General features: G+C 50.2%; 9 protein-coding genes across 9 annotated transcripts; 2 read left to right on the forward strand and 7 right to left on the reverse strand.

The window, feature by feature from the left end:
* Nucleotides 1–261: 261 nt before the first annotated feature.
* On the forward strand, nucleotides 262–1,112 carry med8 (RNA polymerase II mediator complex subunit MED8; the record flags this gene model as incomplete). The annotated part of the gene is made up of 2 exons (XM_057251920.1): nucleotides 262–386; nucleotides 488–1,112. The coding sequence occupies 2 exons, from the start codon at nucleotides 262–264 to the stop codon at nucleotides 1,110–1,112; spliced, it is 750 nt and encodes a 249-aa protein (XP_057111245.1).
* Nucleotides 1,113–1,282: 170 nt separating this feature from the next.
* Nucleotides 1,283–2,238, reverse strand: N7479_004224 (putative monosaccharide-P-dolichol utilization protein; the record flags this gene model as incomplete). Its single annotated transcript, XM_057251921.1, has 2 exons — nucleotides 1,283–1,552; nucleotides 1,612–2,238. 2 exons carry the CDS (start codon nucleotides 2,236–2,238, stop codon nucleotides 1,283–1,285), a joined length of 897 nt encoding a protein of 298 aa, XP_057111246.1.
* Nucleotides 2,239–2,406: 168 nt separating this feature from the next.
* cox10 (protoheme IX farnesyltransferase) lies at nucleotides 2,407–4,014 on the forward strand (the record flags this gene model as incomplete). Its single annotated transcript, XM_057251922.1, has 1 exon — nucleotides 2,407–4,014. One exon carries the CDS (start codon nucleotides 2,407–2,409, stop codon nucleotides 4,012–4,014), a length of 1,608 nt encoding a protein of 535 aa, XP_057111247.1.
* A 426-nt stretch (nucleotides 4,015–4,440) lies between these two features.
* On the reverse strand, nucleotides 4,441–5,349 carry N7479_004226 (uncharacterized protein; the record flags this gene model as incomplete). Its single annotated transcript, XM_057251923.1, has 3 exons — nucleotides 4,441–4,803; nucleotides 4,904–5,097; nucleotides 5,160–5,349. 3 exons carry the CDS (start codon nucleotides 5,347–5,349, stop codon nucleotides 4,441–4,443), a joined length of 747 nt encoding a protein of 248 aa, XP_057111248.1.
* A 2,111-nt stretch (nucleotides 5,350–7,460) lies between these two features.
* N7479_004227 (uncharacterized protein) lies at nucleotides 7,461–9,402 on the reverse strand (the record flags this gene model as incomplete). Its single annotated transcript, XM_057251924.1, has 7 exons — nucleotides 7,461–7,585; nucleotides 7,635–7,865; nucleotides 7,916–8,223; nucleotides 8,286–8,555; nucleotides 8,607–8,868; nucleotides 8,919–9,137; nucleotides 9,192–9,402. The coding sequence occupies 7 exons, from the start codon at nucleotides 9,400–9,402 to the stop codon at nucleotides 7,461–7,463; spliced, it is 1,626 nt and encodes a 541-aa protein (XP_057111249.1).
* A 1,249-nt stretch (nucleotides 9,403–10,651) lies between these two features.
* Nucleotides 10,652–15,537, reverse strand: N7479_004228 (uncharacterized protein; the record flags this gene model as incomplete). Its single annotated transcript, XM_057251925.1, has 7 exons — nucleotides 10,652–11,450; nucleotides 11,599–11,730; nucleotides 11,785–12,175; nucleotides 12,232–12,515; nucleotides 12,942–13,343; nucleotides 13,405–15,415; nucleotides 15,465–15,537. 7 exons carry the CDS (start codon nucleotides 15,535–15,537, stop codon nucleotides 10,652–10,654), a joined length of 4,092 nt encoding a protein of 1,363 aa, XP_057111250.1.
* A 1,694-nt stretch (nucleotides 15,538–17,231) lies between these two features.
* N7479_004229 (aspartate--tRNA ligase MSD1) lies at nucleotides 17,232–19,420 on the reverse strand (the record flags this gene model as incomplete). Its single annotated transcript, XM_057251926.1, has 3 exons — nucleotides 17,232–18,350; nucleotides 18,411–19,129; nucleotides 19,210–19,420. The coding sequence occupies 3 exons, from the start codon at nucleotides 19,418–19,420 to the stop codon at nucleotides 17,232–17,234; spliced, it is 2,049 nt and encodes a 682-aa protein (XP_057111251.1).
* A 968-nt stretch (nucleotides 19,421–20,388) lies between these two features.
* On the reverse strand, nucleotides 20,389–25,256 carry N7479_004230 (putative ABC bile acid transporter; the record flags this gene model as incomplete). The annotated part of the gene is made up of 3 exons (XM_057251927.1): nucleotides 20,389–22,191; nucleotides 22,274–24,865; nucleotides 24,936–25,256. The coding sequence occupies 3 exons, from the start codon at nucleotides 25,254–25,256 to the stop codon at nucleotides 20,389–20,391; spliced, it is 4,716 nt and encodes a 1,571-aa protein (XP_057111252.1).
* Nucleotides 25,257–25,822: 566 nt separating this feature from the next.
* On the reverse strand, nucleotides 25,823–27,341 carry N7479_004231 (uncharacterized protein; the record flags this gene model as incomplete). The annotated part of the gene is made up of 3 exons (XM_057251928.1): nucleotides 25,823–26,452; nucleotides 26,509–26,709; nucleotides 26,763–27,341. 3 exons carry the CDS (start codon nucleotides 27,339–27,341, stop codon nucleotides 25,823–25,825), a joined length of 1,410 nt encoding a protein of 469 aa, XP_057111253.1.
* Nucleotides 27,342–27,538: the final 197 nt, after the last annotated feature.

The following is a 27,538-nucleotide window of genomic DNA, read 5'->3' on the forward strand; positions in this document are numbered from 1 at the left end:
AGTGCTTAGTACTGGGGGTACGGGGTATTCAACTTGACCGCTGTCACTCGCCTGGCACCTGCATTTAGGTAGAAACATTCTTACCAAATGTGAAATTGGAAGAATTGGAATTGCATTGAGAATATAGTAATTGAAGACAAAATCGAAGCAAAGATTGAAGAAAATCGAGGTGAGGGAAGTCAACTTTAAAGGCCGGGATCTACATTTTATCTTATCCCCTCACGTTCGAGCTCTTTGACCTTTCAAAGCTTTCAACTAGCCATGTCCAACCTCACCCAAGAACAAATCAAAGTGCTCGAGCAGTCGCGACAGCGTCTCGTGCAGCTCACTCGCTCACTAGGCTCGCTCATCGCAAGTCTAAATCAAAGCGACCCTCTTCCACCCTGGTAAGACCTACCGTGCCCATCCCCTCCAGCCAATCCCATTGCCAGACCCAAACAGGCAGATGCAATGAGTATTCAAAATAGCCAAACTAACCTAAAAATAGGACTTCCCTCCAATCCCAAGCAAGCATTATCTCCAACAACCTTATCAGCGTCTCCGAGCAACTCTCCGACCAACGCGACCTCCTCTCCAACCTAGTCGCCTACCCCGGTCCAGAATACCCGGGCCGAACACAAGCAAACACCCTTGAACAACTTCTCCGTACAAAACTCGATCCCCGCGTCGAAGACTGGGTTGCGCGCGGCCGCGCAGCCGGTACTGAGCCCGCCGTGGGGCCGTCCTCCAATTTCGCCTCCGACCCTGACGCCGCGCACAAACCACTGAGTGAAGCAGAGCTCGCGCACTTGTGGGAATGGGCGCCGCTGGAGGCGAACCAGGAAGCGCGGCGGAGAAACTGGGGTGGTAATTATACCCTTGAGGAACGCGAGGCTGGCATAGAGAATGTTGTTACTGGGCTGAGGAGACAGTTGGAGGATGATGATGGTTCAGAGGAGGAGAGCGAGGGGGAGGAGGGAGATAAGGAGGAAATGGATGTTATCGGCGTTCATCGGAAGCCTGGTGCTGCTGAGTTGGAGTTTAAGATTGCTTCTCATCACCCGCATCCTGTGCAGCCGTTCGTGCCGCTGGATCTTATTTTGAGACATATGACTACTGGGCGCATGCCTTAGTCTTACAATCTTTAGATATTTGATGAACTTGACTAGGGGCATGTGGTCTGTGTTTTCCACTACCCCTCGTAGCTCGTTCCTCTAATTATATGTTTCCAAAAACACGGGATTAGTATTACTATTTTAACCGAACCGAAAAAAAAATCAAAGGTAAGCAACAGCTGAGCTATCTAACCCCGTCGGCGGGTGGTGGGCGTCTTCACGCTAGGCCTGGGGGACGCTCCCGTGCTCTGGGCTGAGGGTGCTATCTCAACTGGCTTTGTGCGAGGAGCAGCTTTCTGCTTAGGTGCCGGGGCGGCGTTCCAGTACCAAAGCATCTGGATTGCGAGGATTACGTTCAGTGAGAAGCCACCAATGAATCCGTAGAGAATAAACTTGTCGTCGACTTCTTGAAGGGTGGTAAAGATTCGGGACAAGGATCCGATGAGGTAGTTGAAGACCTGATTAGAAGAAGCAGTTAGTATCTGTATTGATATTTAAGAGGCAAAGAAGATCTTACCGTGAATGCGCTAAGCTGCCCGGTACCTCCATTGCTCCAGATGGTATAGATTTGAGGGGCCTTGCTAGCAACACCCAAAGCACCCGCACCAGCCTGCAGGTAGGACATAGTCTGTGCATCTATAAGAGTCTGGTCGAACAATAGCGCATAAACGTTGGCAGCTACGACGGCAATGAAAGCTGCCGCGGCGGCGGAGCGTCCGGCATAGTTCAGGACCAAAACACCGATGGCAATATCCTGGACAGCGATGAGAGCAGTCTCACCATAGGTGCTGAATGGGAACTGGTTCCGCACGCTGTACGAAAGAGTGATGAGCAAGCTGGCGGTTTCGAGGGCGTAGGAGACGAATGAGACACCGGCCGATGAGCGGGAGTTGATCAGCTTCAGAATCTGTGGGATTTTCACAACTGCACTAGCACCAACGATGGCAATGCCGAGAGCCTTGGAGATGGCGAGTGATGTGCAGGCGGGGTCCTTAGTGACATCGAGGTCGACCAACAGTGCGCCGTGGCAAGATTTTCCAATCAAGGACACAACGGCATCATGTACTGGCTCGGGGATGGCTGACACAATAGGCGCCAAATAAGGCTGAAGAGGCGTAATCACTGACTTCTGAATGGTATCCATTTTTAGTATTGAATAATCCCCAGAAAAGATTGAACGGAGTTGGAGATCAGGCAATGCCCAAGAAGAACAATTGTTGACATTCCAAGTTGAACGGATGTGGCCCGTGCACCACCGGGGAAATTCAACTTCTCCCGTTTACTTTTCTTCCTTCTGCATGACCGACCCGCCATGATCCCTCTGCGGCCATCCATTCTACGGAGGCCTCGAGAGGCGCTTGTATGCTCACAATGTCTCTTCGGGCCTCGTTATGTGCGCCCCGAGGCCATTCGGGGGTTCCTATCGTCCTCGAAACGGCGGACCGGGATTGCGGATGACCAGTCCCCTTCGGTATTCCACAAATCATATTTCTCGGCCAATCGATTCTACGACGGGTCAAATAGCAAAGGCGGCTTGCTGTCTTCACTTGCGTCCTCCAATGCGAAAAGCAATTCAACTGCTTCTTCATCTCCCAGCGATGCGTACGTTAGTCAGGTCAATTCGTCTGCAACAGCATCGCCCGCTGCGATTGCGACAGCAGCAACACCAGAGGAACTGCCACATCGGCGGCGGAAGCGCTTGAAGGAAGAAAGCAAAATAGCCCAAGAACTAGAACCTAGCCTACCGCTGGATGCCTCGGCGCAATTGTCGAACTTCTCATCCACACTCCCCACTACATCCCTCCGCCGCAAGTTGGCTGCATATCTCGCCCTGACGAAACCGCGGCTGTCATTCCTGATTGTCCTAACCACCACCTCTGCATACGGGATGTACCCAATCTCGTCCCTGCTTGCCCTCGACCCGGCCATGACCCCACTCCCTACACTTTCGACCTCGACCCTGACCTTCATATACCTGACGGTGGGCACCTTCTTGTCTTGCTGCAGCGCCAATACACTGAACATGATGTTCGAACCGAAATACGACGCACTCATGTCCCGGACGCGTAACCGTCCTCTGGTTCGCGGACTTGTCTCGGGCCGAGGAGCTCTGCTCTTTGCGATTGGCACCGCCATCACAGGACTCTCGCTCCTTTATATCGGAACTAACCCGACTACCACCGCCCTATCCGCTGCCAATATCTTCCTATATGCCTTTGTATACACCCCATTGAAGCGGATCCACGTAATCAATACCTGGGTTGGCGCAGTGGTTGGTGGTATCCCCCCGCTCATGGGGTGGATCGCCGCAGCAGGCCAGACGGCAACGATTGGTCATGACACATGGCGTGACATGCTCTTCAGCGAACAGAGTATTGGAGGATGGCTCCTAGGCGGAATCTTGTTCGCCTGGCAATTCCCGCACTTCAACGCCCTGTCCCATCTGATCCGCGATGAGTACAAAGCAGCCGGCTACAGGATGCTATGCTGGGTGAACCCAGCCCGCAATGCTCGGGTTGCTCTGCGCTACTCGATTCTAATGTTCCCCATCTCCATTGGTCTTTGGTGGTACGATGTCGTCGGCCATGGTTTCCTTGTTGGTAGCACTGTCGCCAATGGCTGGCTGGTCCGCGAGGCTTTCCGCTTCTGGCAACATCAGGGTGCAAACGGCAGTGCACGTGGCCTTTTCTGGGCCAGTATCTGGCAACTGCCTATTCTCCTGGTCGGTGGCCTAGTTACCAAGAAGGGACTCTGGGATGGCGTTTGGAGGAATATATTCGGGCAAGCCGACGAAGAGGATGACGAGTATTTGTACTACGAGGATGAAGAAGAAGAGCTTGAAGGCGAGAAGACTAAGGTCCAAGACCCTGCATCATCCCGTGTGCAATCAATCCGGACAAGTACTTTGTCCACTGCATGAGTGTAGTTGAACCACCAGCCTCGTGCTGGATATCTTCAAGTTTCTCTCATCTATTCGAATTACATTTTGGTCCTGGTTTTGTCTTATACAGCGGTTTGGATTGGCGTTTTTCTTTTTTGACTTTGTATAACACCTGTCCTATATGGAATCCATACAGACCTTTTCATTCTTGTCTCTTTTATATCTTTTCTTTTTGTTCTGCACTTTTATGGCACCAATAATCCACAAGCTACTTACCTTGGACGCAAATCTGCAGGCTTACACATTCCTAAGTGTAGTTCTTGAATCACAACCACTCAATTGGTTGATGAACTGACAATGATTCTCCCAAATATACAACCCAAACTGTCCAAGGATTATTAGAGCCACCGACTCCGCATTATCACCATCTATTACCCCAAACAACCATTCACAGGTACCATGAAGCTATGAAGAATTGGAAATTCTAGCAGCTTCAACCAAAAACCGCGCAGCCGCCTCGGCATCAATTCCATATGTAATATGCGCCATGGCATTTCCTCCGTTCAGGCAGATCGGGTCTCCAAGGTGACAGAACTCCTTGACCTTATCACTTGCAAGCTTACCAACAGACTGTGCCTTGAGTGGATCGCCGAAAAGGACCGCAGCGGCAACCTGGTCAGTAGTGAGGCTTCTGGCAGCGTTGTGGACAACCATTGCACCCTGGGAGTATCCCCCCAACAAGATCTTAGTCTTCGGGCACTGGCTAAGAGCCTGCTCAACGAGCTTGACCATCACGGGGCCGCCGCTTGCGCCCATGAGTCCGTTGCCCTGTTCGAACAAAGTGTTAGTTGACAAATCGATTTGTTGATCTCGACAACAGTTTGCAATGCCAAGTCAAGTGCTGAAGAGAAGGAAATTTTTCTCATACCACTACATCCGCCGCATATGTCACACCCTGCACGGTGACCTCGGAACCTGTCAGGGACTCCAACTGTGTGGCGACTAGAGGTCCAACGACGGTTCCCATATTACCAATCTCGGTAGTTCCGCGTGCAAAGATGAATGTGAAATCCTTGCAGCTGTCGCTCTCGGTCACGCCGTTCTCGATTGAAGTACCCGAGCCTAGCAACCGACTTTTAGTATTGGTTTTTCTGATACTAGAGTGGGGTTGTGGGGGATATTACCCAAACCGGGTATACTGAGCCCACTACCTGACGATCTGTCGGAACGTCCTGGGATGAACGCTTTCGGGGCATCCAATCCACTGCCAGTCGTACTGCTAGAGCCGAAACTGGGCAGCTGGCGGTTCTCGATAGTGCGGGTAGGAGCCGTGATGGCAATACTAGCCAGGGCAAGGATGATAGTAGACTTCATATTGAAACAAAGGGATTCATATAAAGAATGGATCTGAGAGACCAGTTGGCCAGCAGTGTAAAACGAGTGAATGAATAGAAGACTAGAGAGGGATAATTCAGTGTGTCTATATATAGTCAGATCTCTACTTGTATTTGGTACTCCTCTGCTGAAGTGGCACGCATATTCGGGAAGACCTCGGGAAAATCGCATGCTTGGAATGTCTCAAACTGACGGTCAAGTGAAACGGGACCCTGTTTCACCTTACGAAGTCCTACCTAGTAGGATGCTATTGGGTGAATATTTGTGGTTTGGGCAGTACCCCGTATAGTATAATACATTGGATTTTGGCACTCGCGACATGGCTTTCCTTTTCTATTTTAGTGCTCACCCCTTTCCGCTTAGCTCTAGAAAATATATATTGAGAAAACTCTGCATGTACTATGGATTTTTAAAAAGGAACTACTACAACATATATCTCAGTACCTTCAATAGTCCCCTCCCCTTTTCGCCATTTGAATGATGGAAATGTCGCCTTAGATAGCATTATCCAAGGAACAAAAGTGACTGGTAACCCATATTCACTCTACTCCAGTGCAGACATAGTAGTTCACCCACAAGTTAGTACAAGTGGTATCAATCTGTTACTTCCAGGAGCGGAACTGGGCAAGCGTGATATCGTAACCGTGTTGATGGTGTAACAGCTATCGCCAGCCTTGATCTTGTAAAAGGTCTTGCACTTGCTTACGATACCAGGCATTTGTGGCTGGGGTCCCGTGGATGTCGGCTGTGGAGTCAGGGTGATTGTTGTGGCGCTTGGGATATGCACGCCGACGTAACATTCTAATATAAATGCGTCAGTGAATGGCTACATAGAGAAGAGAAAGTTATTTAACAGTTGTAAACATACGGCTGTCAATGCTAGAATCCCAGGCCCTGAATTGGGCATCGGTGATACCGTACTTGGCCTCGATCATACCGCATTGGTCGCCGGATACGATGAGATGGAAACCGCCATAGTTGAACGAAAAGCCAGGCTGGGTTGTCTCGTACTGAAAAGAGGAGGTCTTGTTTGTCGTGGACAGTGTGGTCTTAGACGTTGCGGTCCCTGGCTCGTCCGTGACAGTGCCAAAACCACAGTAGCTTTGACCTGTTGTGAGAGTCGGGCACGGGACGCCGGGGCTCAGAGCTTGGAAATTCACAAGTGTCTGACCTCAGGATGAAGCAAAGGACGAGTACATCTCGTCTTTGTTGGCTGCGCTGGGGAAGTTGCAGACGACGGCGACAGAAATCAGCTGCGGGACCAACCCCAGGACGACGGCGGCCTTGTAACCTATGACTGGAATGAAAAGAGAGAAAAATAAAATCGGGATGTCGATGCTGCTTTTTGGATAAGCGGTTCCTGCTACATTAGTAGCTTTGTGCCAAGGAACTCCTGAGAAGGGCACAAGTCGAGGATAATCCACGTATAATATGCGGGTTCGGCCTTCTCGCACCATTCGGAGTTCTGATAATCAGGGCAAGAGAACTTCTATAGCAACATCGGATCAGCCTTGGATTTGGCCCCTGAGCCAAGAGGCAGGGGCCAATGACTACTTAATTTGCAGCGACGTACTGGTAGTTACTAGTAGTCCTACAAATCCAAAATATATATCGAGTATCAAAACATTAATGTTGACCTGTTTCGTAATATCTCGACCTCTACCCGTCAAATAAAATTCTAAATTCTAAATCTAAACTCCTGACGAATAGCAGAAGGGTTTCGATACAATATTGTATAGCGATTACAAGATATCGGTTGAACCCCCCTCAATGGGCTTTAATGAGGGCCTTATGGGCCCCTACGAATGGGGGTGGGTTGGGTTGGGCTTCGAAGGTTAGGCCCACAGCCCACTGCTGGTTTGGCTTTGGGCCCGAACCCCGGGCCCATTTATGGGCTTTGCGGAACATTACTAGAAAGCGTGCAGTATATAATTTACATTCTGTTCTGTGTATTTCATCCATGATACATTCGGCCCATGAGTCTAAAGAGGCACAATATTCAGACTTCCATGTGCGACTATGTACCTAGCACATAAATTTCTTCCACACGTTTATCCTACCATCCTTATATAAGAGTCATCATGACCCCATCAAACAGCATTCTTAGCCACTTGGACCTCCACATGTGCTGTGACATTTTTCTTCTCATCATCCTCATCGAGCTGTTTGTGAACGGCTGCAGCAACCTCATTGGTCTTGTCTTTGTCCTCGAACACTGTTTACATTAGCTCTGCCTCTTGCAGCATAGCAGAGAAACAACTCACAGAATGACAGCTCCTCAAGAGTGCGGCCCGAAGTTTCGGGGAAGAAGAAGTAGATAAAAATCACCTCAAATACCAGCCAGCAGCAGTACACTAGAAGCCACTTCCAGGCGATGCGTGCCAGACCAACGGGGTTCACGTAGGTGGCAAAGAAGCCTGCGCCGCGGCCATAGAACTGGAACCAGGAGAGACCGCGTGAGCGGCCCACGTAAGGGAACAGCTCGACCAGGTACGCTTTTTCATGTCAATATATGCACTCTCTACGAAGGGGAAGGGACACGCACTGTAGGTTAGGGCGTTATAACCGAGGTTGTAGGCGGGTTGGTAGGCGAAAATGAAAAAGATGGTCAGAATGGCTGCGGATTGAGCCTTTGTGCTCAGGAAGCGCTCCATGGAGATGGTCCATGCGATGTACACGCACAGTAGGCAGCATGCGCAGGTCAGGTACATCGGCCGACGCTTAAAGCGCGGCGCCGTCAGCGCCAGTGCAGTGCCACAGACGAGACCCCAGCAGGCGAGGCCGATGTTGATCTTGGACTTGGTCATGCTGTCAGTGATTCCGATCATGTTCAGGAGGTCGCTGAGATAGTATCTATTGCATGGATTAGCGAAGGTAAAAGGCTTCTAGCGCAGATGCCACAGTTAGATGCTTACGTGATGAGCGAGTTGCCAGACCACTGCGTGAACAGGCCGAGAAAAGCGGAGATGAACAGTCGACGACGCATACCGGCCGTACGGAACATGTCCCACCAGGATTGTTTTGACTCTTCGAGCTCTATTTTGATGGTTTGTTCGATCTGCGCCAGTTCGGCTTTGACAATGACCGAGCTGCGGTCGCCCTCCGCGTGGTACTTGGTGAGAATCTCGAATGCCTCCTCGTAGCGGTCTTTGCTAATCAGGTATCGGGGACTTTCGGGGAGGAACCTGAGTGTATGTTAGTGGGTTCAGCTGGGATAGCGGCGGGGAGCGCCCTACATCACTGTCATAAGCTGGACCGTGGCGGGTGCAATCTGAAGCAGAGAGGGAATTCGCCATGCCCAGTTAGACGAAATGGTAACCGTCCCTAGGCCCACGGCTGCCGCGATGACCTGGCCGATAAAGTAGGAGGAGTTGAACAGCGAGGTGAGAATAGGTCGTTCCTTGGGGTAACCCAGCTCCCCCAGCAAAGATGACCCGGCAACGATGCAGAACGGAATTCCAAATCCTAGAAGGATACGCGCGACAATATACATTGCGACTGGGGCTCATCAGAAATGTCATAGAAAAGAGAAAGAAAGGAGTGAATACCTCCATTAGAGAAGCCCTGGATGAGGGCCCCGACCAAGCTCACGCATGAACCAAATACAATCGTCCATCGTCGTCCGACTCGCTGGTTGACGTATGGGACAAAGGGCAGGGAGAGAATAGCTCCGAGGGAGTACGCAGCGCCCAGAAAGCCCTTGAGGTTCGCCTCGATCCCGTACTCGTTGCGTCCATCTACGACTTTCCCGGTTGCATGACCGAAATCTATATCACGCCATTAGCCTCCTGTAGAGTTCCCCCTGGATCGAGAAGACATGCACTTGTTCCAAGTATACACAATCTGGACCGTGTTGATAATTTGCGAGTCGAATCCCGACGTAATCTCGATACCCATACACGCCGGAAACAAGATGAAATAGAGTCGTCTCAGGTTCGGCTTCTTGTACCAAGGCGTACGATCATTGGCCAGCAAGTTAGCCAGCACAGGCTCGGCAACATTCTCCTCGCGCTGCTTTCCAACTATGACCATGTTGAAAGGCTGATGTTTGGATGCTCACAACAGTGCTGATCTGAGGACCCCTGAAGAGTCGCTGGGACCGAATAATGGTTATATACCCTGTCTGTTCTATGCTCTTTATCGAGCACGAGACCCCTGGCCCGGCACGTTAGCCCAGTCCCAAGCAGCCATGATCCGTCTGACACATCAGACCATGCACAGACGGGCTGGAAGGCTTCATGCTCTCGTATAGATGAAGAAAATCCGGGTATGATCCCCGCTGGAGGAATTATAGTTTCACAACCCCACGGGGTAGCTGGAGGCGGGGGAACGAAGGCCAGGATTCTGGCTTACAAGGTTTTGGATGTACTACATGGTTGCTCGACACCAATCTCACCAGAGACTTGGCACTTCATCTTAGCCTAAACAAGGTTGCAGGGATCTCGCGGAGTCTCCCCGAGAGCTTGGGGCCAAGAGTAAGACGGCGGTCGCCACTATTTCGCTAGTGTGGGAGGTGCATTGGGGATAGATACTCGAATAGAAACGGAGCTGTCGCAGCTCTTCTGTATGGAGAAATCTAACTGAGACAAACTGTTGAGCAGAGAGGTAGCATTCTACCTACAAGAGCTTGTTGATTTAACGTTAAATGGTAATTATTTCACATGCGAGCTTCCCAGTCCGATACACATAGTAAATGCGGTAGATTACAACTATTTGTCTCAACCCTACTTGCCTACCTGAACCTTTCCTTATGGCCGGATACTTTTTTATATAAAACCCTGCTACTGTGTGGAGTTTCAGGGAATTCAAGAATTCATGATTGAGATACATATATTTATACTTGTGTGCATTTACATCCAAGTTGGAGATGGAATTTTCGATATTATAATAATGCAAGTTTTAAATCTATCCCAAATTGAGATACGCTATAAAAGTGCTGATAAATGGCTGTCGGCAAATAAAATAATATGAAAGAAACGTTCGTTTTTGAGATATAAGTGTAGCATATACCGCATTTACTATATGGTATTTTTGCTGTTTGCTTGTGAAATATTTTAGCGACTACCCACTCCTCCATATGGTTTTTTAGGGGGAACCAGGTTACCTCAGAATACTCGCGTTGCAACACTCTATTAGTAGTCTTCCAGGCTATGAGACGCTCTTAACAATGATCTCCAGGATACGTAGTTCTTCAATCAACTCCTTCAATTGTTTCCGTCAGTACTAGCATGTACGGAAATCCTGTGATCTGTTACAAAGGTTGAGCGTCTTTTGTTCTGTTCTAAAATTCCAAATTGCCATGCATCAGCCACTCCAGCAGCACACTTAACTCTTTGATCCCGCCACCCTCCTCGCCCCAGATCTTCAACCGCTCAATCACCACCCGCACATAATCCGCCCAGTCGGGAGGAATGCTCACATATTCAGCCGACGGGCGCTGTTTTAGCTTTGCGCGGAATCCCGCAATCAGGCAAAGCGCATGGTTGAACCGAACTCGACATGCTCCCCATGACCCCGGATGCCGGAAGAATGGCACCTCGGTCTGGATGCGATAAATTGCCAGAAGTAGCGCCTCGCTTGCTTTGACCCCGTACAGTGCCGCCATCCCTGGGTCAAGTGGTACATGGATGCACAAGTATAGATATGCGCGGCAGAGCAGTTCGCGCACCTCCACGTATCGCTCACGGCTTAGCTTCATGAGCTCACCTTCCTTCGGTCCGGGGGCGGATTCGAGAGGCATATTGAACCGGAGTGTATGTGGGAGACAGTCTATCCACTGCTGGAGTTGACCTTCCAGCTGCGTGAGAGTTTCTGCCAGAACCTTGATGGTCGGCAGATCGATATCTGGAGAGAGCACGCGGACCGCATTGCGGGCCCGGTTGAGAAGCCTGCGCAAGAAGATCTCGGCCAGGTAATAGTAGGAAGATGCTGCTTCGAGGTCTGTAGACGAGGGACTGGAAAACATCGACCCAGGGGTCTCATTAGATGGCTGTCTCATGGGGAAGCTCGGGAGAGAATGGGGAAAGTCAGAGAGACTGAGATCGCAAGGCGGGAGATCTGTAAGTTCATATCGAACCTCACTATCGTATGTCAGCAAAGTGTGTAAAGATTTTGAGGTCTGTGGTGTATGATATGTTATATACCATTCGGATTTTAGGCATGTCCAGTATAGTCGCTGCTCCAGACCTGGTGGAGTTAGACATATCCGCAATGGACAGATTAAATCACCTACTTTCTTCCTGCGCACTTCTCATCGTCTTTCCCTCGCGGTGCTTCAAACGATATGTTTGCCACAGCATGGATGCTGTCCGAAACATTTTCCAACCCGGGATCGGTTCGATGTTATACTGATACCAGATTCTACGCGGCAGTTAGAAATCCGTATCTCAAGGCAATTGAGAGTAAGGAGCTCACCCGAATATACAGAAACATTGCACACCCAGTAAAGTATCGTCGAGATACGCAGTGGAGATGCGTTTACGCGCCATGGAGAGGAAGGCCAACGATTCCTTCATTCGGTGCTCCGGAACCAACATCGTCATGTAAGTGACCGGTGGACTAAATGATGGTTCATTGTACGACACCTCACGAGTTTCGTCATCAGGGTAATTCCCCCAGATGGCCGCAAGAGCAAAGATAAGTAGCACCAAGCACGACGAGGCTGACCAGTCAATGCCATTTTCCAGCACTTGAGCGATATAAAAGTCCAGCTGCTCCGGGTCAACGATCGGGTTCTTCGTCCAAATCTTGGTCATGAAGATCTCGCGTAGTTCGAGGAGCCTTTGGGGATCTAAGCTCGGTAGAGCTGTAACTGCCGGTTAGTATCGGATCCTGGGATATGGTGCGTTGAGAAGACCATACCCGTCTGAAAGGGATCTGGTTTCTCGGAATACGCTGCCATTGGAAAAGTCGACACAGGCTTCTCTTTCGGAAAAATAGGCCAGCTAAGAATCATGTCCGACCCAGTAATAGGCGTTTTGGGTGCATCATTGCGTGAAATTGCCTCGGGATCTACTTCGTCCACTGGGGATGGCGACGCCTGTTTTGAAAAAAGAGGAGGCCCCTGGTTCAAAGGCAGGCTCTCTGACAGAAGCCTCCCTTGACGTTCTACTGCGTCTAGGATTCTTGCGCCCCATGTATTTAGACTTTGAATAAAATTGGTTGTTATTAGATGGCTCAACTAATGGAAAAAGCACTATGGGAACCGACACTGAGATGGCATCCGTCTCTGGATACACGCAAGCTACACCCCGCTGGATACATTTGGCACACACTGGCCGTGCCGAATCGCATCGAGTCTTGCTGAGACGACAGGCATCGCATGCGGTGAGCACCCGAGTATTCCTGCGAGGTCGCGTCGTTGACGGAGGGTCCATTCTTCCTGCTGGGGCTTCCTGCAGTCGGATACGGGATACGCAGAAAAGCAGGGTAGAAGCCAGGAGAAAAAAACGAGGATGTCGGTGATTGGTGATGGATGGGCTAGGCGAACGATGGCTGAATCATCCCTCCAATCAAGACACGACGGCCTCATTTAGCTGGGCAACCCACCCAAACAAAGCCGGATGACTCACTAGAGTCCCCGCCAATGTGTGGTGTGATCCACTTGGAACTTGCCTCGGGCCACCACTTCCTGGCTAGAGGTTGCAATCAACACTTCATACGTCCCTTGCTCGCTCTTCCACATGTCCTCGATTTCGTCCCAGAAGCTGGTCGCATATCGGTCGAGCTGGATGTCAATCGTTTTTTCTTCCCCAGGCTGCAGGAATACTTTTTCGAAACCGTGTAGTTCCTTGTTTGGGCGCGGGGTTGGGGATTCGGGGGCAGAGATGTACAGTTGGAGAACCTGGGCGCCCGCTAGCTTGCCTATATTTTTGATTTGTACGGTGGCGACCGCAGGACGGTCCATGCTGAAGATCTCCGGGGCGACAGTAACACTCGGTGAAACCTTGAAGGTCGTGTATGACAAACCGTGACTGCAATACGGTTAAATGAGATATAGTTATACGAGAATAAGAGACAAAGGGATTAACTCACCCAAAGGGAAAGAGGACTTCTCGTCCGGTCTTCTCGTAAAATCGATAACCTACATAGATGTCCTCGCCATACAGCACCCGGCCACCCACACTGGCGTAGTTCAGGTAGGCCGGGTTGTGTTTCACGTCCACCGGCCAGGACAAGGGCAGCTTTGCGCATGGATTGACCTCTCCGAAGAGGACATCGGCAATTCCATGACCCGTCTCGTTACCTCCATACCAGGCCTGCACGATGCACCGGGCCTCATCAGCCCACGGCATGGTGACTGGTGTACCGGACTGATTCACGATGACGGTCTTGTCTGCGGCGGCCTTCAACACCTTTGAGATCAACCGATCAACTCCCTGTGGCAGATCCATATGTGTACGATCGAACCCTTCAGATTCCCAGTCCTTGTTGAGCCCGGTGCAAAGAATGGTATAGTCAGCCTCTGCGGCAGCTTTCACGGCATTCTCGATCATTTCATCCCGGTTCATGTGTAGACAGGCCCCCAGATTTGCGGCGCCGCCACCGAAATTTACCATTCCCACCGTTTTCATTGTGGTAGTGTTGGCAGAGCCGAATTCAATCCGAATTTTGTATGTAGTCCCAGCAACTAACTCCTTCGATCCCAGCTCCTCAACGGTTCCTTTGCCGAAGAATGCCGTTCCGCGCGTCTGACTCGTAGTGTTATCGATCACCATTTCGTCGTCAATGTAGAGGTTTGCGGTACCAAAAACACTCAGGCCAAAATCCCAAAGCCCGGAGGCGTCGGGTGTGAAGTCTCCAATCAGTGTGGCCCAGAAAAGCCCACGGTTGAGGCCTGGAGCATAGTAGTCCATAAATTGGAAGGCCGTCACCGATACAGGCTCAGTGCTGATCAAACTCCGTTCCTTTCCCATCGGTTCGTTGTAGAACTGAATGACAGCATTTCTCAGGAGACGGTCTATCACGGGGAGCATCCTATGGGCGTAGGCACCCGCTTCATAGAGCACCTCCGCGTTGGGAAGTGCTTCCCTACAGGCATCGTATAATGAAACAGAGTAATATGGCTCAAGCGACGCACTGCCACCACCCGATATTGCGGGAGTCTTCATATGAGATCCGATTAGGGCGATCTTTTTGATCTCCCTTGGAAGGGGCAAGATGTCTTCGTTCTTGAGTAGGACGATGCTATTCGCACAGATTTTGCGATTCAACGCTCTATCCTCTGGGGAATCCCGTCCTCGCTCCACTTCTGACACTTGGACTTGACTCGCTTGCTTCACGAATTCCAACACCTTTCGTGCTCGTGCATCTATAGTCGATTGCTTGATCAATCGAGCCTGCACAGCGGACTCAATAAACTTTCCCCGATATCTAGATACCCCCGGCATTTCCAGGTCGAGGCCCGCATTCATGGAATCGATGGTTGTGTAGGTCCCGTACCAGTCGCTCATGACCAGCGGATTCCACTTCCACTCCTCGCGGATCAGATTGAGCATCTGTGGACCTTCCACCACATGCTTCCCATTGATCTTATTATATGAGGTCATGAGTGCGCCGGGTTTCGCATCTCTCGCCACAATCTGGAACGGTCTTAGGTAGATCTCGCGCAAGGCTCGCTGGGTGACAAGGACATCCACTGCACGGCGCTCATGTTCCTGGTCGTTGCCCACAAAATGCTTAACCGAAGAAACGACCCCTTTGCTTTCACATCCGAGGATGATTGATTTGGCCAGAATACCCGAGAGATGAGGATCTTCCGCAAAAGATTCGAACCCGCGGCCACCGAGAGGAGCACGCTGCATGTTGATTGTTGGACCTAGCCAACATTGCGCTCCTTTCGCGATGCATTCGTCTCCCAGTAGCTTGCCCGCTTGGTATATCAGATCTCGGTCCCAGGTGGCACCCAGAGCTGTGCCACAGGGTAAACATGCTGCGGGGATGCCGGCAAAGAATTTCGTGCCCCGGATACCATTGGGACCGTCGGTGGCGCGAATCGAGGGAACGTTGAATTCGGGGATAGGATGTGTGTGCCAGAAATCAATTCCTGCCTTTGTCAGCGGATGGCTCTCTAACTTTCACCCTCTCTATGTTACCGGATAAAAGAGCGATCTTGTCCTGCTCGCTTATGTTCGCTAGGACATGCTCTACATCGAATGTCTCTGGCATAATGAACACTTGGAAAAAGAAACAAGTTCAATAAAGAAAAAAAAATCTATGCCTGTAACATCTACGGAAAGCGAACAGAAGCAGACCATACAGCGACTACATATAAGTACCTGCGCAATTCACCGCTCCGACCTTTTTACGTCGAACTCATGTTTCGATGGGACCTCTGGACGCTATTCCCCTGATTTCTGACATCCCGAGACGCCCAGCGACGCGTTGACGGCGGAGACTCCCCGACGTGGTGGGGACCTGCGTGGATCCCCGCATCTTTCCTTTAGCCCTATCCGCACGCTCTATCGGGCAAGTTGGCCACATATGTATGCGTTCGTCGCCAGTGGATTCTTCTCCTTGTACTATACAATATACACACTCGAAGGGGAGACTGTTCCGCCATAATTCTCATTCCCGGAGTGATCTCCCCTCACCACAACCTGCGGGTCACCCTGACGACCGGGGCCGCGACGTGGACCAAGGAGGGTGTTGGGTCGAGAGTCCTGATCCTAACTCTCCATGAGGGGGTCGTTGATGGTGCGGCTCGACTCCCAGGGCGACGGCTCGAACCTCAAGGTCGTAAAATACCGTAAACACTAACATGTTGTGCGATGAATAAATTTGTAGATTTTATCTACATTTTCGGGTATCTTACTCACAGCATTTGTAGGTTTACTTCGTAGATTCAACGACTTTGAAGGACTTTCAAGTAAACACATGAATCGGAACAGGTGAATTGAAAAGATGAATTTAACGAATGAACTATATACTCAAGTTTCATATCCCTCAAGCAACCTCGTGTTATATTTTTGGCAGAAGCGTCGCTTCACTATCATCCTCGTGACTACCCTCTGTATTCTCAGTTATACTTCTTAGGGGTCTTTTACCAAGTGCATTTGCAGATAAGCCTTGTGACGCTGCTGTAGAAGGTCCCTGATCCTCGCATCATCACTTATTGGACCAACGGCAATTTGCTGCTGTGTTCTCACTTCATCTGCAGCCTGTACCTCCTAGGCTGAAAGATATTCAGAGAGCATTGTTCGCTCCTCTTCATGAATCTCGAACCGTGATGTATATATATGGAGTAGCCCTCCAAATGATCTTCAATCGCGCCCTCTGCCGCCTGTACATCAATATCAACATGATCGTCATATAAAAACCCCACGTATTTTAAAACATAGCTCTACTCTATATAATCACCATGTCCGAGAATATGCAGCCGAGGTATCTATATGCACAATGTGTGAACATCTGATAGATCTAGCACAAAAGTCCCGAAACCTACGGGATCTTAGGGTTTGAGACAAAGCAAGGTCTGAAAAATGAGTAGAGCCAAATGGGGAAGTGTGGCCGCTGGACCCCGAATGGGTGTGATCTAGCTAAAAAACTGCCACAACGTGTCAATAATACAACTCTTAGGGATCATATCAGGGGTTCGTAAACTCTTCGTAGAGGTCGATGCTCAGGGTAGTATCTCAGGCAGCATACCCCACTGATGAGAGAGGTCAGGCACAGCCCCCTGATATGTTAAGATTGTACAGAGTATGTTGTGATGCAGTTGATTCCAAGAAGAGAATTATGTTACAGAATTTCCTAGACGATAAATGCCAATGAAATCTCGGGTATTGTACATCAGTATGGTACAAAATGGATCGTCCACAAGGACAATGTGATATACAATGGCCAGTGGTACCGGCCAGCATCTAATTCCTCAACTTCAAGTGATACGTCTTCAATGCCTCCTCAGTCATGGGACTGGGGGCTCCAACCATGGCATCATCGCCCCCTTTGCCAGTTTTCGGGAATGCGATCACATCACGCACAGATTCTTTGCCGAGCATAACAGCAACAAGTCTGTCAAAGCCCAGCGCAAGTCCAGCGTGCGGCGGACAACCAGAGCGGAGGGCATCAAGCAAATGCGAGAAGTCTGTCAACCGCTCAGCTGGCATTTTCAGGATATCACGGAAGATGAATTCCTGCACTGCTGCGTCATGAATACGGCGACTACCACCGCCTAGCTCGACGCCATTGACGACGAGGTCGTAGTGGTCAGCCACCGCCTGGGTGGGGTCTGTGAGAAGGAGGTCAACGTCGGCGGGGGTCTTGGGTGCGGTGAATGGGTGGTGTGTGGAGGAGAGGCCTGCTGCGCCGCCCTGGCCGGGCTCTGAGTCTGAGGAGGGGGAGAAGAGGGGGAAGTCAACAACCCAGAGGAAGTCGAATCCGGTCGGGGCGGGCTTGAAGCCTGCTGAGACCGAGGCAGCGTGAAGTGCACGGCGGAGATCGCCAACGGGGGTTGAACCCCCGGAGAAAGGAGCACGAGGGCGTGCCTGCAGAACGATCAGGTCACCGTGGTCAGGGTCCAGCAGTTCCTCAACCTGTTCGGCGGCTTCGAAGCCGAAGGGCTGTAGTCCACATAGCGGCTGCTTGCCATTGTAGATAAAGACGCCCGGGCCACCATCCGGATTATTGTTGAATGGCGCACCCGCAGGGGAGTCGAGGAACTGAGTAATGAACTTGTGGGTCTCCGCGGGATCATTGTCATTTCCCTCAACTTTGAAAGCTTCGACAATGGGATTAGTCAGGTCGGAAATCTTGCCGACTAGATCCACGGGGAGAACATGATCAAGTCGAATGATTTCCATGCCGTATCTCGTATCCGGCTTATCAGAGCCATACTTAGCCATGACTTCCTGATAGGGTACTTTACGGAATGGGCCCTCCGGGGCAGGGTCTTTCATCAACGACGACCAAAGTCGGCGAATAACTCCTTCCACGGTGCGCATGACATCGTCGCCTGTCGCGAAAGACATCTCCATGTCAAGCTGTAGATATTCAATTAGCATATATCACCCATCACCTAACCAAACAATACAAATCCATACCTGAGTAAACTCGGGCTGACGATCTGCGCGCAAATCCTCATCCCGGAAGCAGCGCGCGAACTGATAATACCTTGGCAAGCCACTAGCCATGAGAATCTGTTTATACTGCTGCGGGCTCTGCGGCAAGGCATAAGCCAGCCCTTCCCTCCGCGTAGGCACAATAAACTCCCGTGCGCCTTCCGGCGTAGACTTGAACAGCAGCGGAGTCTCAATCTCCACAAACGGTGGCCGGCACTGCTCCTCCAGCTCTTTCTTGCAAAAATTGTGCGCGCGGGCGCGGAAGCGCAGTGCTTCGCGCAGCTCTACATCCGAGCGCAGTTGGAGGTACCGTTGCTCAGGCGGAAACACCGTTTCAGGCGTCATGATAATATCTTTTGGAAAGTCATTAAGAGGGTGGATTTCTTCCAATGCGAGCTCCCATAGGTCTTGGATTGGTATGTTCTCTGCCTCTGATGGCTTGGCCTTTTTCTGTTGGACTATCCCACGCACAGCGACGGGGCTGTTCGTGTTCACGGTCTTTAGCTGCTCGAAGGCATCGTTCTTGGCGAATGCTACAACTTGTAGGCTGTGCTGCAGGGTGGGATCGGATAGGCGTACGAAGGATAGTTTCTTGGATAGGTCTGCGCGGGCCCCAAGGTACCCATGCAGTACTACTTCTTTGTTTGGCTCGGCCTGTGCAAAGAATGTTTCGAAGTCATGGGTGGCAGGTGGGAAGCCCACTGTAAGACATCGTATGTTGTTAGTCAAAACCTCTCAAAATAGGGAAAGCTAAGCCTTTCAGCGGAGGTTATTGACATACCAGCTCGCTTGTAAGCCTCCAGAAAAGCAGGAAGCTGTTTAGGAGGCTCCTCCTGTCGCAGACAAGCGCGAGCATGGAACTGCCGCGGTACCTGAATGGGGCTATAGCATCGTCTGGGCCGAGCGACTGATCGACCCCGCAGGAGATTCGAGATCTCAAAGTAACTAGATCTTAACCGCAAATTGCGGAGCTGCAGGGCAGCAATTGGCATATTTCAATTGTCGTGAACGCAATTGCAGCCAAATCAAAAGAAAGCAAGTCATGCCCTGACAGTCTGACCATTAAAACCGGCAGAAAGCCACCCCGCCCTAGAAGCGGACTAGCGCCCGCAGAAATAAAAACCGCGGGATTTTCGCTTGGCCGATTCTCTTTCTTCTTCATCCTTCCAAGTTTTTAACTTGTGAGTATTCTTGTTCCCAGCCCTTTCAATGGGCATTGAATTTTTTGATCTTTATACTGACTGTTTCCCAGAATGATGAAAGCCTAGTGTGTTATATATGAGACAGTCTCTGCCCTCTGAGACGTGCGGCTCTCTCTCTTCGGAGAGCTTAAGGGCTGTACGAATCGAGGGTAGGGTATGTGATATATGCGTTCGGCATACCAACCTTGTTTACATGACGGACGCGATGAAGGCATCTCTGATCCATTTACAAGACTTGAAGGTGTAACCATTGGCCTTGGGCCATAGTTTGAGGGTTTCTCGAAGCTGGAAGAGATGGATGTTGGACAGGTGTTGGCAACGACGTCTATATGTCAGAGGTCCTCTCTTTCGGTTATTATATTCATCGCTACCTATACTCCAGCCCTCTTGGGAACTTGTACCTAGGTCCAGGATCTTGCAGTAGTTGGGCTTATAGCAGTCAATTTTCTCGACGTATATTCGTGCTGTTGACTCTCTATAAACCCACCAATGAGCAGAGACCAGGTCTTTTAACAAATACATATGACTTGATCACAAACTCTTAATCACGATAATCAACACTTCCTCGCGTATGTTTGAATTCAAATAGTGCCTAATCTGATATGTTTGTATGCATCGGCTCTTCTCTTCGTGCAATTTAGATGTTGAACCGCATCAATATATTTCATATGCTAATTTTCCCCAATCTGGGGTAATCTATATAACAAAAACAAAAATATAATCCCCTAATCTTCTATATCATCTCTCTAGAACCCTTTTCACGCAAAGATCATTTTCTCCAACACTTCCTTCTCCCCACTATTCTCAACGAGGTTCTTGAAGATACCTCCTTCAATCTCCATAAGATCCCTAGGTCTGCCAAATTCAGCCGCCTTTCCAGCATCCATGACAAGAATGCGATCGAAATCCGCAATGGTGCTAAGCCGGTGCGCAATGACTAGCAGCGTGGTAGCATTACGGCCGAATTCCGCGCGGATAGACTGCTGAATTAATGCGTCGGTCTCCATATCGACCGCCGAGGTCGCCTCATCGAGTACCATAATCTTGGGCCGCGCGACGATAGCACGGGCGAGACAGAGGAGCTGGCGCTGACCTTGCGAGAGGTTGAGGCCGCCCTCGGAGATAGTCGCAGAGAGAGACGTGAAAGCGTTAGCGTTGTTCTTCTGGACAGTCGCTGGTGTCGAGGCACCCGTTTCGCTGGGCTGGCGGGGCGTGGCAGTCCGCGATGTGAGGGTTAGCTCGTCGTCTTCGGCCTTGGAGATTAGGTGCACGCGTGCTAGCGCATCGTAGAGCTCCGTATCGCTATATTCCTCGAACGGGTCTAGGTTTGATCGTACCGTGCCAGAGAAGAGCACTGGGTCTTGTGGGATGATTGCAAGTCGGCTGCGGAGGTGGTGCAGTTTGATCTTGGACACATCGATTCCGTCGATGAAGATCTGGCCTGAGCGTGCCTCAAGGAATCGGAAGAGTGCAAGTGTTAAAGAAGACTTTCCTGCCCCTGTGCGTCCAACGACGCCTACGCGCTGGTTGTTCTCCACCGAGAAGCTGAGCCCTTTCAATACTGGTGGGAGATCAGGTGCATAACCCACCACAAGATCGTGGACTTCGAGATTACCCTCTGTAGGCCAAGCGGCAGGTGCATCGACTCCGCCTTGGTTCTCGATCTCAATATTAGAATACTCGATGACACGCTCTGTGGCGTTCATATTCAATTCAATATTAGCGTATTGCCGCAGTGCCATGGTGATCGCAGCGTTATACTGCAACCCAAAACTGAGAGCGAAACCCGCAAGTGAAGCGCTGATACCTGGCAAATAGACCACGAGCCCAGCAGTGACGGTTGAGAAGATAGCGCCAACGATGCTCATACGGAATGAGAGCCAGCGGTTGAAAAGCCACAAGGTCCACCATGCTTGCGCATGACGATTGATCTTGTTATACATGATATCGATGTAGGTATCTGGTTTGCTGAAGGCACGAATGGTGATTAGGCCAGCGAGACTAGACCCAAACTGCTCAAACACAGGGCTTTTTGCAGTGCTCTCGAGACGTTTGATTTGACGGGCACCTCCCAAATAGGAGACGGCTAGTTTTAGACATACGAGCAACAAGACTATGGCGAGCAAGATGATCGTCCAGTCGACAAGCATGCCCGCAACCATGATTGCCAAAACATCGAGGATCTTGCTTACGAAGAACCCAATATCGTATCCGATTCGTGAATCGATTGAGTGGAAGTCAGCTGTGAAGCGGTTTAGAATTCGCCCCAATGGGACAGTGTCCAGCCACCGGAGTGGCGCCCGGAGGATAGCATAAATCAAGCCATTAAACAGGTTCCTCGAGGCTCTGACTGATGCAGAAAGAATACAGTAATAACGGAGTGTACCAGCTATACAGGCAGTGATCGAGATAGCAACGTAAATTCCAAGGTACATAAATAGCTCATCATGTTGTGGGACCGGTGCAGTTGGTTGCATGGTGTGCTGCAATAGGGCATGGTATTGCTCGGGATGGGCCCGAGTATTAGAGGATGAACCGGTCCAAATATTGATCCACCAAGACTATTGCAAGCCAAGGTTAGATGAAATAAGTCACATGTAGGGATATAAACAATGGGACGGTCTTGGGGTATTATGCACTTACTCGTCCAACCAAGAGGGTCGAGAACAATAGATAGACACAGAGCGTCACCAACCAATAGACCACGGAGCCACCTTTGCCCAAGAAAGCAAGGTAAACCGATAGTCGCACCGAACCAATTTCTCGCTTTTCGTCTTCAACAAACTTCTTCGGTGTAGGCGTCGGTTCTGCAGCAGCAATTCCATTTCCGTTGGAGGCCTGGCCACCTCCAGCTGTGCTTGCTTTTTGGTAGGATGTATTCGATATCACCTTTTGGAGAGTCGTCTCCTCATCATTGAGTAATTCACGGTTCTCTGCATCTGCTACAAGATCCGCTTGTTCTGTGGCTTGTTCCTCACGAAGGATATCCTCTAGATGATGTGTTTGCTTCAGGTCATCAATGGTGCCTGCGTATTTTATACAGCCATTCTCCAATAGCACGGAGTAGTCCGTGCGAGGAAGGCACAGTGCAACATGATGAGTGACCAAAATGCGAGTTCGATTCCGACCGAGTTCCCCGGTGAGAGCGTTCTCGAAGATGTGACGGCCTGTGTGGGCATCGAGAGCGCTGAAAATGTCATCCATGATAAGTATGCCAGCCCTGGAGTACAATGCACGGGCAAAGGATACACGCCAGCGTTGGCCACCACTCAGATTAACACCATTTGCACCGATATCTGTCATATCGCCATCTGGCAGCATCTCGAAATCTTTTACCAGAGCGCAAGCAAGAATGACCTGTTGGTAGCGCACTGCGTCGTCTGGGAGTCCAAAGAGAATGTTCGCTTTGATTGTCGCATTTTCGATCCATGGCATCTGCGCAACATAGGCAATAGCCGAGTCGATAATCCAATTTTCCTTTGTCGCAAGGTGATCAAATCGGTCTTTAATAGGAAGCGGAATGGGTACCTTGATCGTGCCGGCGAGCACATCACATTCACCCAGAATCGACGAGAGAAGCAGGCTCTTCCCAGAGCCAGTTCTACCCGATATCACGCTTAGACTCTTGGTCGGGAATTTCAAAGTCATGTCACGTAAAATGAAACGATCCTCGGACTCTTGGATATCTTCTTCCTCCGCAGGCCACGCAACAGAGGCATTTTCAAAACCGATATAATCAGCGGGGACAGTATTGACAACATTTTCGGCGGTAGCCAAAAATTCGTCGATACGATCTGCGCTAACCTTCGCCTCCAGACCCATCGACATGAGCTCTGGTATAATAGCGAGTGCCATCTCAAGAGAATTGAAGATCGCCATAGCTGTGAATGCCACAGAAGGTGACAAAGTACCGTGAAGAATGGCGTATGTAGTCAACGAAACGGCGGATAGTCCGACAGGTCCAAGAACCCAGATCGCAAGAAGGCCGATATCAGCAACAAAAGCAGCCCACAATGCGCCAAGTTCAGTTTCCCGCGTGTCCTGGACACGCTTCTGCCATTGCTCCTCCAAAGCCGAGAATTTGATCTGCCTGATTCCCTGCAGTACTTCAGTAACGATTGCCAGCTTCTGGTCACGGAATTTCATCAATCGGTCCTGTGCATTTGAATATTTTCTGGCTGCGTATATATTCAGTGGTGTCACAAGAAGAGAGATCGAAAGACCTGCAAAGGCACTGCGCCAGCCGAGGATTTGGACCAGAAAGGCGGCACCAATCGTGATTCTGAAGATTGCCTGTGGAATGATGTAGTTGAAAGAGGCAAAGTCAGAAACACGCCGAGCATCCACGGCCACATGGTTGATAATACTCTGACGGCTTTTCTTCAATGCATCCTCATCATCTTCGTCGGCCTCCGATGCTTTGCTGGAAGTTTTGGGTTCATCTGGCGTGTTGGACTTTTTTGTATGCTTCACATCCTTCCGACGCATGGCCTTGGCAAATATGACCGCTGACAACTCTGCGTAGGTCGGAACTCCAAGTTTCGAGTAGACCACCCAGTACAGCCATGCCTCCACGCTTGAGCAAAGGAACAACAACCCGCCCAATGCCAGGACCCAGATATAAGATGCTCCAGGATTCCAGTATGGGGTATCGCGCAGTTCGAGTGTTTTTAAGATGTTAAACAGGGCGACCTGCGGCCCAAAGCCCAGGAAGCAAATCACTAGACTAAGTGTGGTCTGGGTGATCAGTGGCCACAAATGCGCAGAGATAATCGCTCGCCATAATTTGCGGCCCTTTCTGGCAATTTCGAATTTCTCACGAAGCACATCAGCACGATTCGATGCTGTAAGCTTGGGTATATCATCGAGTTCCATGGTCTTGTGCTTCACTGCTTGGTTTAGCAAGTGATTGGCCCAGCTAAAAGTGAAGCGGCTGAGTAGAGAGACCGAAAGCTCCTGTTCAACCAGTTTGTCTTCATGGTAAATATCTGGACGGCGCGGTAGCATAACACAGAATATGGCACGAAGAGCAGCGCTAGCAATTTGGGCCAACTGCAGACCGATCCAAACTCGTCCATGGGGCATGCCGAGTTGAGAGAATATCAGAACTCCCAATTCGATACCTGGAACCGCAATGGTAAATAAACTCCCCCAGAAAGCGAAGTGGCCGAGAACATATCGGCTTGTCGGTCGGGGCTCGGTGAAGAACGCAATAGCTTGAATAGCGAGCAGAATCTAGAAAATAAGAATTGAGTATTAACTTCTAAATCAAAGGGTTTCGTGCTCTTTGTCGGAGTTTACGCACCCAGACTCCAAACTGTAGCCATATCAACATGGAGTTGGCAATGTTAAATCTCAATGTCGCGCGAACAGCCAATGCAAGGGTCACCAGAAAGCCGGAGATGGAGAACAGCGCGATGGCGATTCTTTGCCATTTATCAGAGAAGGCTCGGAGGGATTCCTCAGTCGCTTCTCCATCTTGATCGCAGTAGGCATCTTTGGCTAGTTGGGATGGCTCATACTCCCCTTTGCGGCCAATGCGATAGGCGATACTCTGGATAGCAGGTATACTATCCAGAGCAACTAGCGACAAAGCTAGATACGTAGCTGTCGCCAAGTAAGCCATATTCTTCGGGGAACATGAAAAAGGAATGAAAAAAAAAGAAAAGAAAAGACAAAAAGAAACATCGCCGCGTTATCAGCCCCGACTATAGCGAATCCACACATCCCTGCTAGCGCAAGCTATGTCACATCGAGCGGGGAGCAAAAGAAGGAATAGACCGACCTTAGACCGCAAGTGACTCAGAGACCTCGCATCCATACTCTATATTAGTGTCAGATCAATTTCCTTCCAGGGCTGTGTATTGAGTCACACGCATGCATATTATACAGCCCTCGTGTCCGAGCAATAATTGACCTACTATGTACTCTGTACATACTCTGCGGCCAAGAACCCACATTTGGACACTGCACATCCCCTATAGATTGTTAACTCCGAGAGTCCGAGATCAGAGATACTGTCCCTTCCAATAGAAAGTCGTACTCCATCTCCACACGGAGTGCGGCACACTATGTCCTGTAAGCGCTAAGCACTTAAGACAACATATTCAACTCGGAAAATTGAAGAACGCATAACATGTTTCCTACTGCCAAGGTTGTATAAAAATTAGCTTGTATCCAACTAATGTCCATCTAATGCAGGACCGGCCTCCACCCGCGTCTCGGCACAAATTCTTCCACGCCCTCATCATTCAAGACATCGCCCCCCAAACGCGCGGTGATAACGCTTCGCTCAGCCTGCGGCCCGTGCACGTAAAACGGCTCGAATCCTTTTCCGACGGTCATGGGAGTCCACGTCCTTTTTCTACTTGTTTCTTTCAATCCCTCATTTCGATTTCCTCTCACTGTGGTCGGCTCAAATCCAGACGACTCCCGGTCTAAACTGAGGTACCAGCGCCGTTGGTGGATTGAGCCGATCGTGTTACTGGATCCTGGGTAGGCGTTGTTTCTTTGGATTTCAATGTCAGCGGCGGTGTAGGCATTGTCTGCATGTGCACGCTTAGCCGGGCTGGTTTGAGATCCGGTTTGAGATTGTTGCGGTGTCGGTTCCCCCCTTGATTCTAGTTTACCAGGGGGCGGCGAAAGCGATCCGGAGTCCGAGGTAGACAGCGCTCGTGGCACCGTTGGCCTGGATAGGTGCCGACGACGCCGTTTGGGGCCTTCGCGGATCGGCCTCGCGAAATTGGTTTTTTTGTCCATCCGCAAAATGATAGTGTAGTCTTTTGGTAAGCGGGTTCCATGCAGTCGGAGTCGGATTTTGCGCTTGGTGCGGCGTTAGAAAAAGCCATTATCTCCGCGTTGTACAAGGATATACCTACATTCTTGAAAGCTTCCTGCAACTTCGCACTATCTGAGATCTGCTCTTCCGGTGGGCCGTGACCATCTTCAGAGATCTCTGATCGAGGATCGTCCGTATCGGGACCAGATCGGTCCATCTGATAAGGTAGAACTTCATATTCTCCGGTATCCCAGATAATCAAGCTCCCCGTTTTATGGGAAGCTGTTTCAATGAGGTGATTCTGTGAAGATGTAAGTAAATTGATATTATATCATCCCATTCCAGATTACCAACCCATAAACAATGGATCCGAGTTTCAGTCGCATTCCGATTTAATCGCTGGCTATTCGGATCTCCAGGCATCCCATACATGACCGACCAACTGACAGAGCTTGTCTCTGAGAACTGGAGGCGGAGATCATAATGGGGCCCTGCGATGGGATGATCATGCTGATGAATGACGAAATGGCGTCCTTCTGGGTGTTCGTTTCGCCTGTACAGCTCCATCCATTCCTTGATCGGTAGCCGCGGGATTGGTTGTTGTGAAAGTGAGCGAACGCATTGTTTGAGCTTTTTAGAGATTGTGCTCAGATGGTCGGTCACTTCAACCTGACCTGCTTCGATGGCAGCGAGGCTGGATGAAGTGTTTAGCTGTGATGCGTTCAGCGGGATACCGTCTCCTCCATCTCCATCCTTGGCCCGGTTAATGCATGACCTTTTCCGCGGGGGAGAGACGGGGGCATTTAGGCTTAAGAGAATTGGGCGCTGATCATCTATCGGGATTTCCATTCTCGGCTCATGCTCTGGGCTGGTTTCTGGGTTGGTATCTGGGTTGGTATCTGGGTTGGTATCTGGGCTGCAGACGCGTTTCATGATTGGAGCTTTAAATGTCGGGCTAGAGGTGTATCGCAGCCAGTGTCAAGCAAGAGTTACAGCCATAGCATACATCATTTGGATGATTCAATTCATGTATTATTACCTGTATAGTATGGAAAGATGAGTTGATGTCCCGAGGGACGTCGCAGATGGCTTAGTAACAAGCGGCTTGACTTCCAAATTTGGTATAGCCA

The sequence above is a fragment of the Penicillium vulpinum genome (genome assembly GCF_028829585.1).
Source record: "Penicillium vulpinum strain IBT 29486 chromosome Unknown utg000002l_segment0_segment0, whole genome shotgun sequence".
Taxonomy (NCBI): Eukaryota; Fungi; Ascomycota; class Eurotiomycetes; order Eurotiales; family Aspergillaceae; genus Penicillium; species Penicillium vulpinum.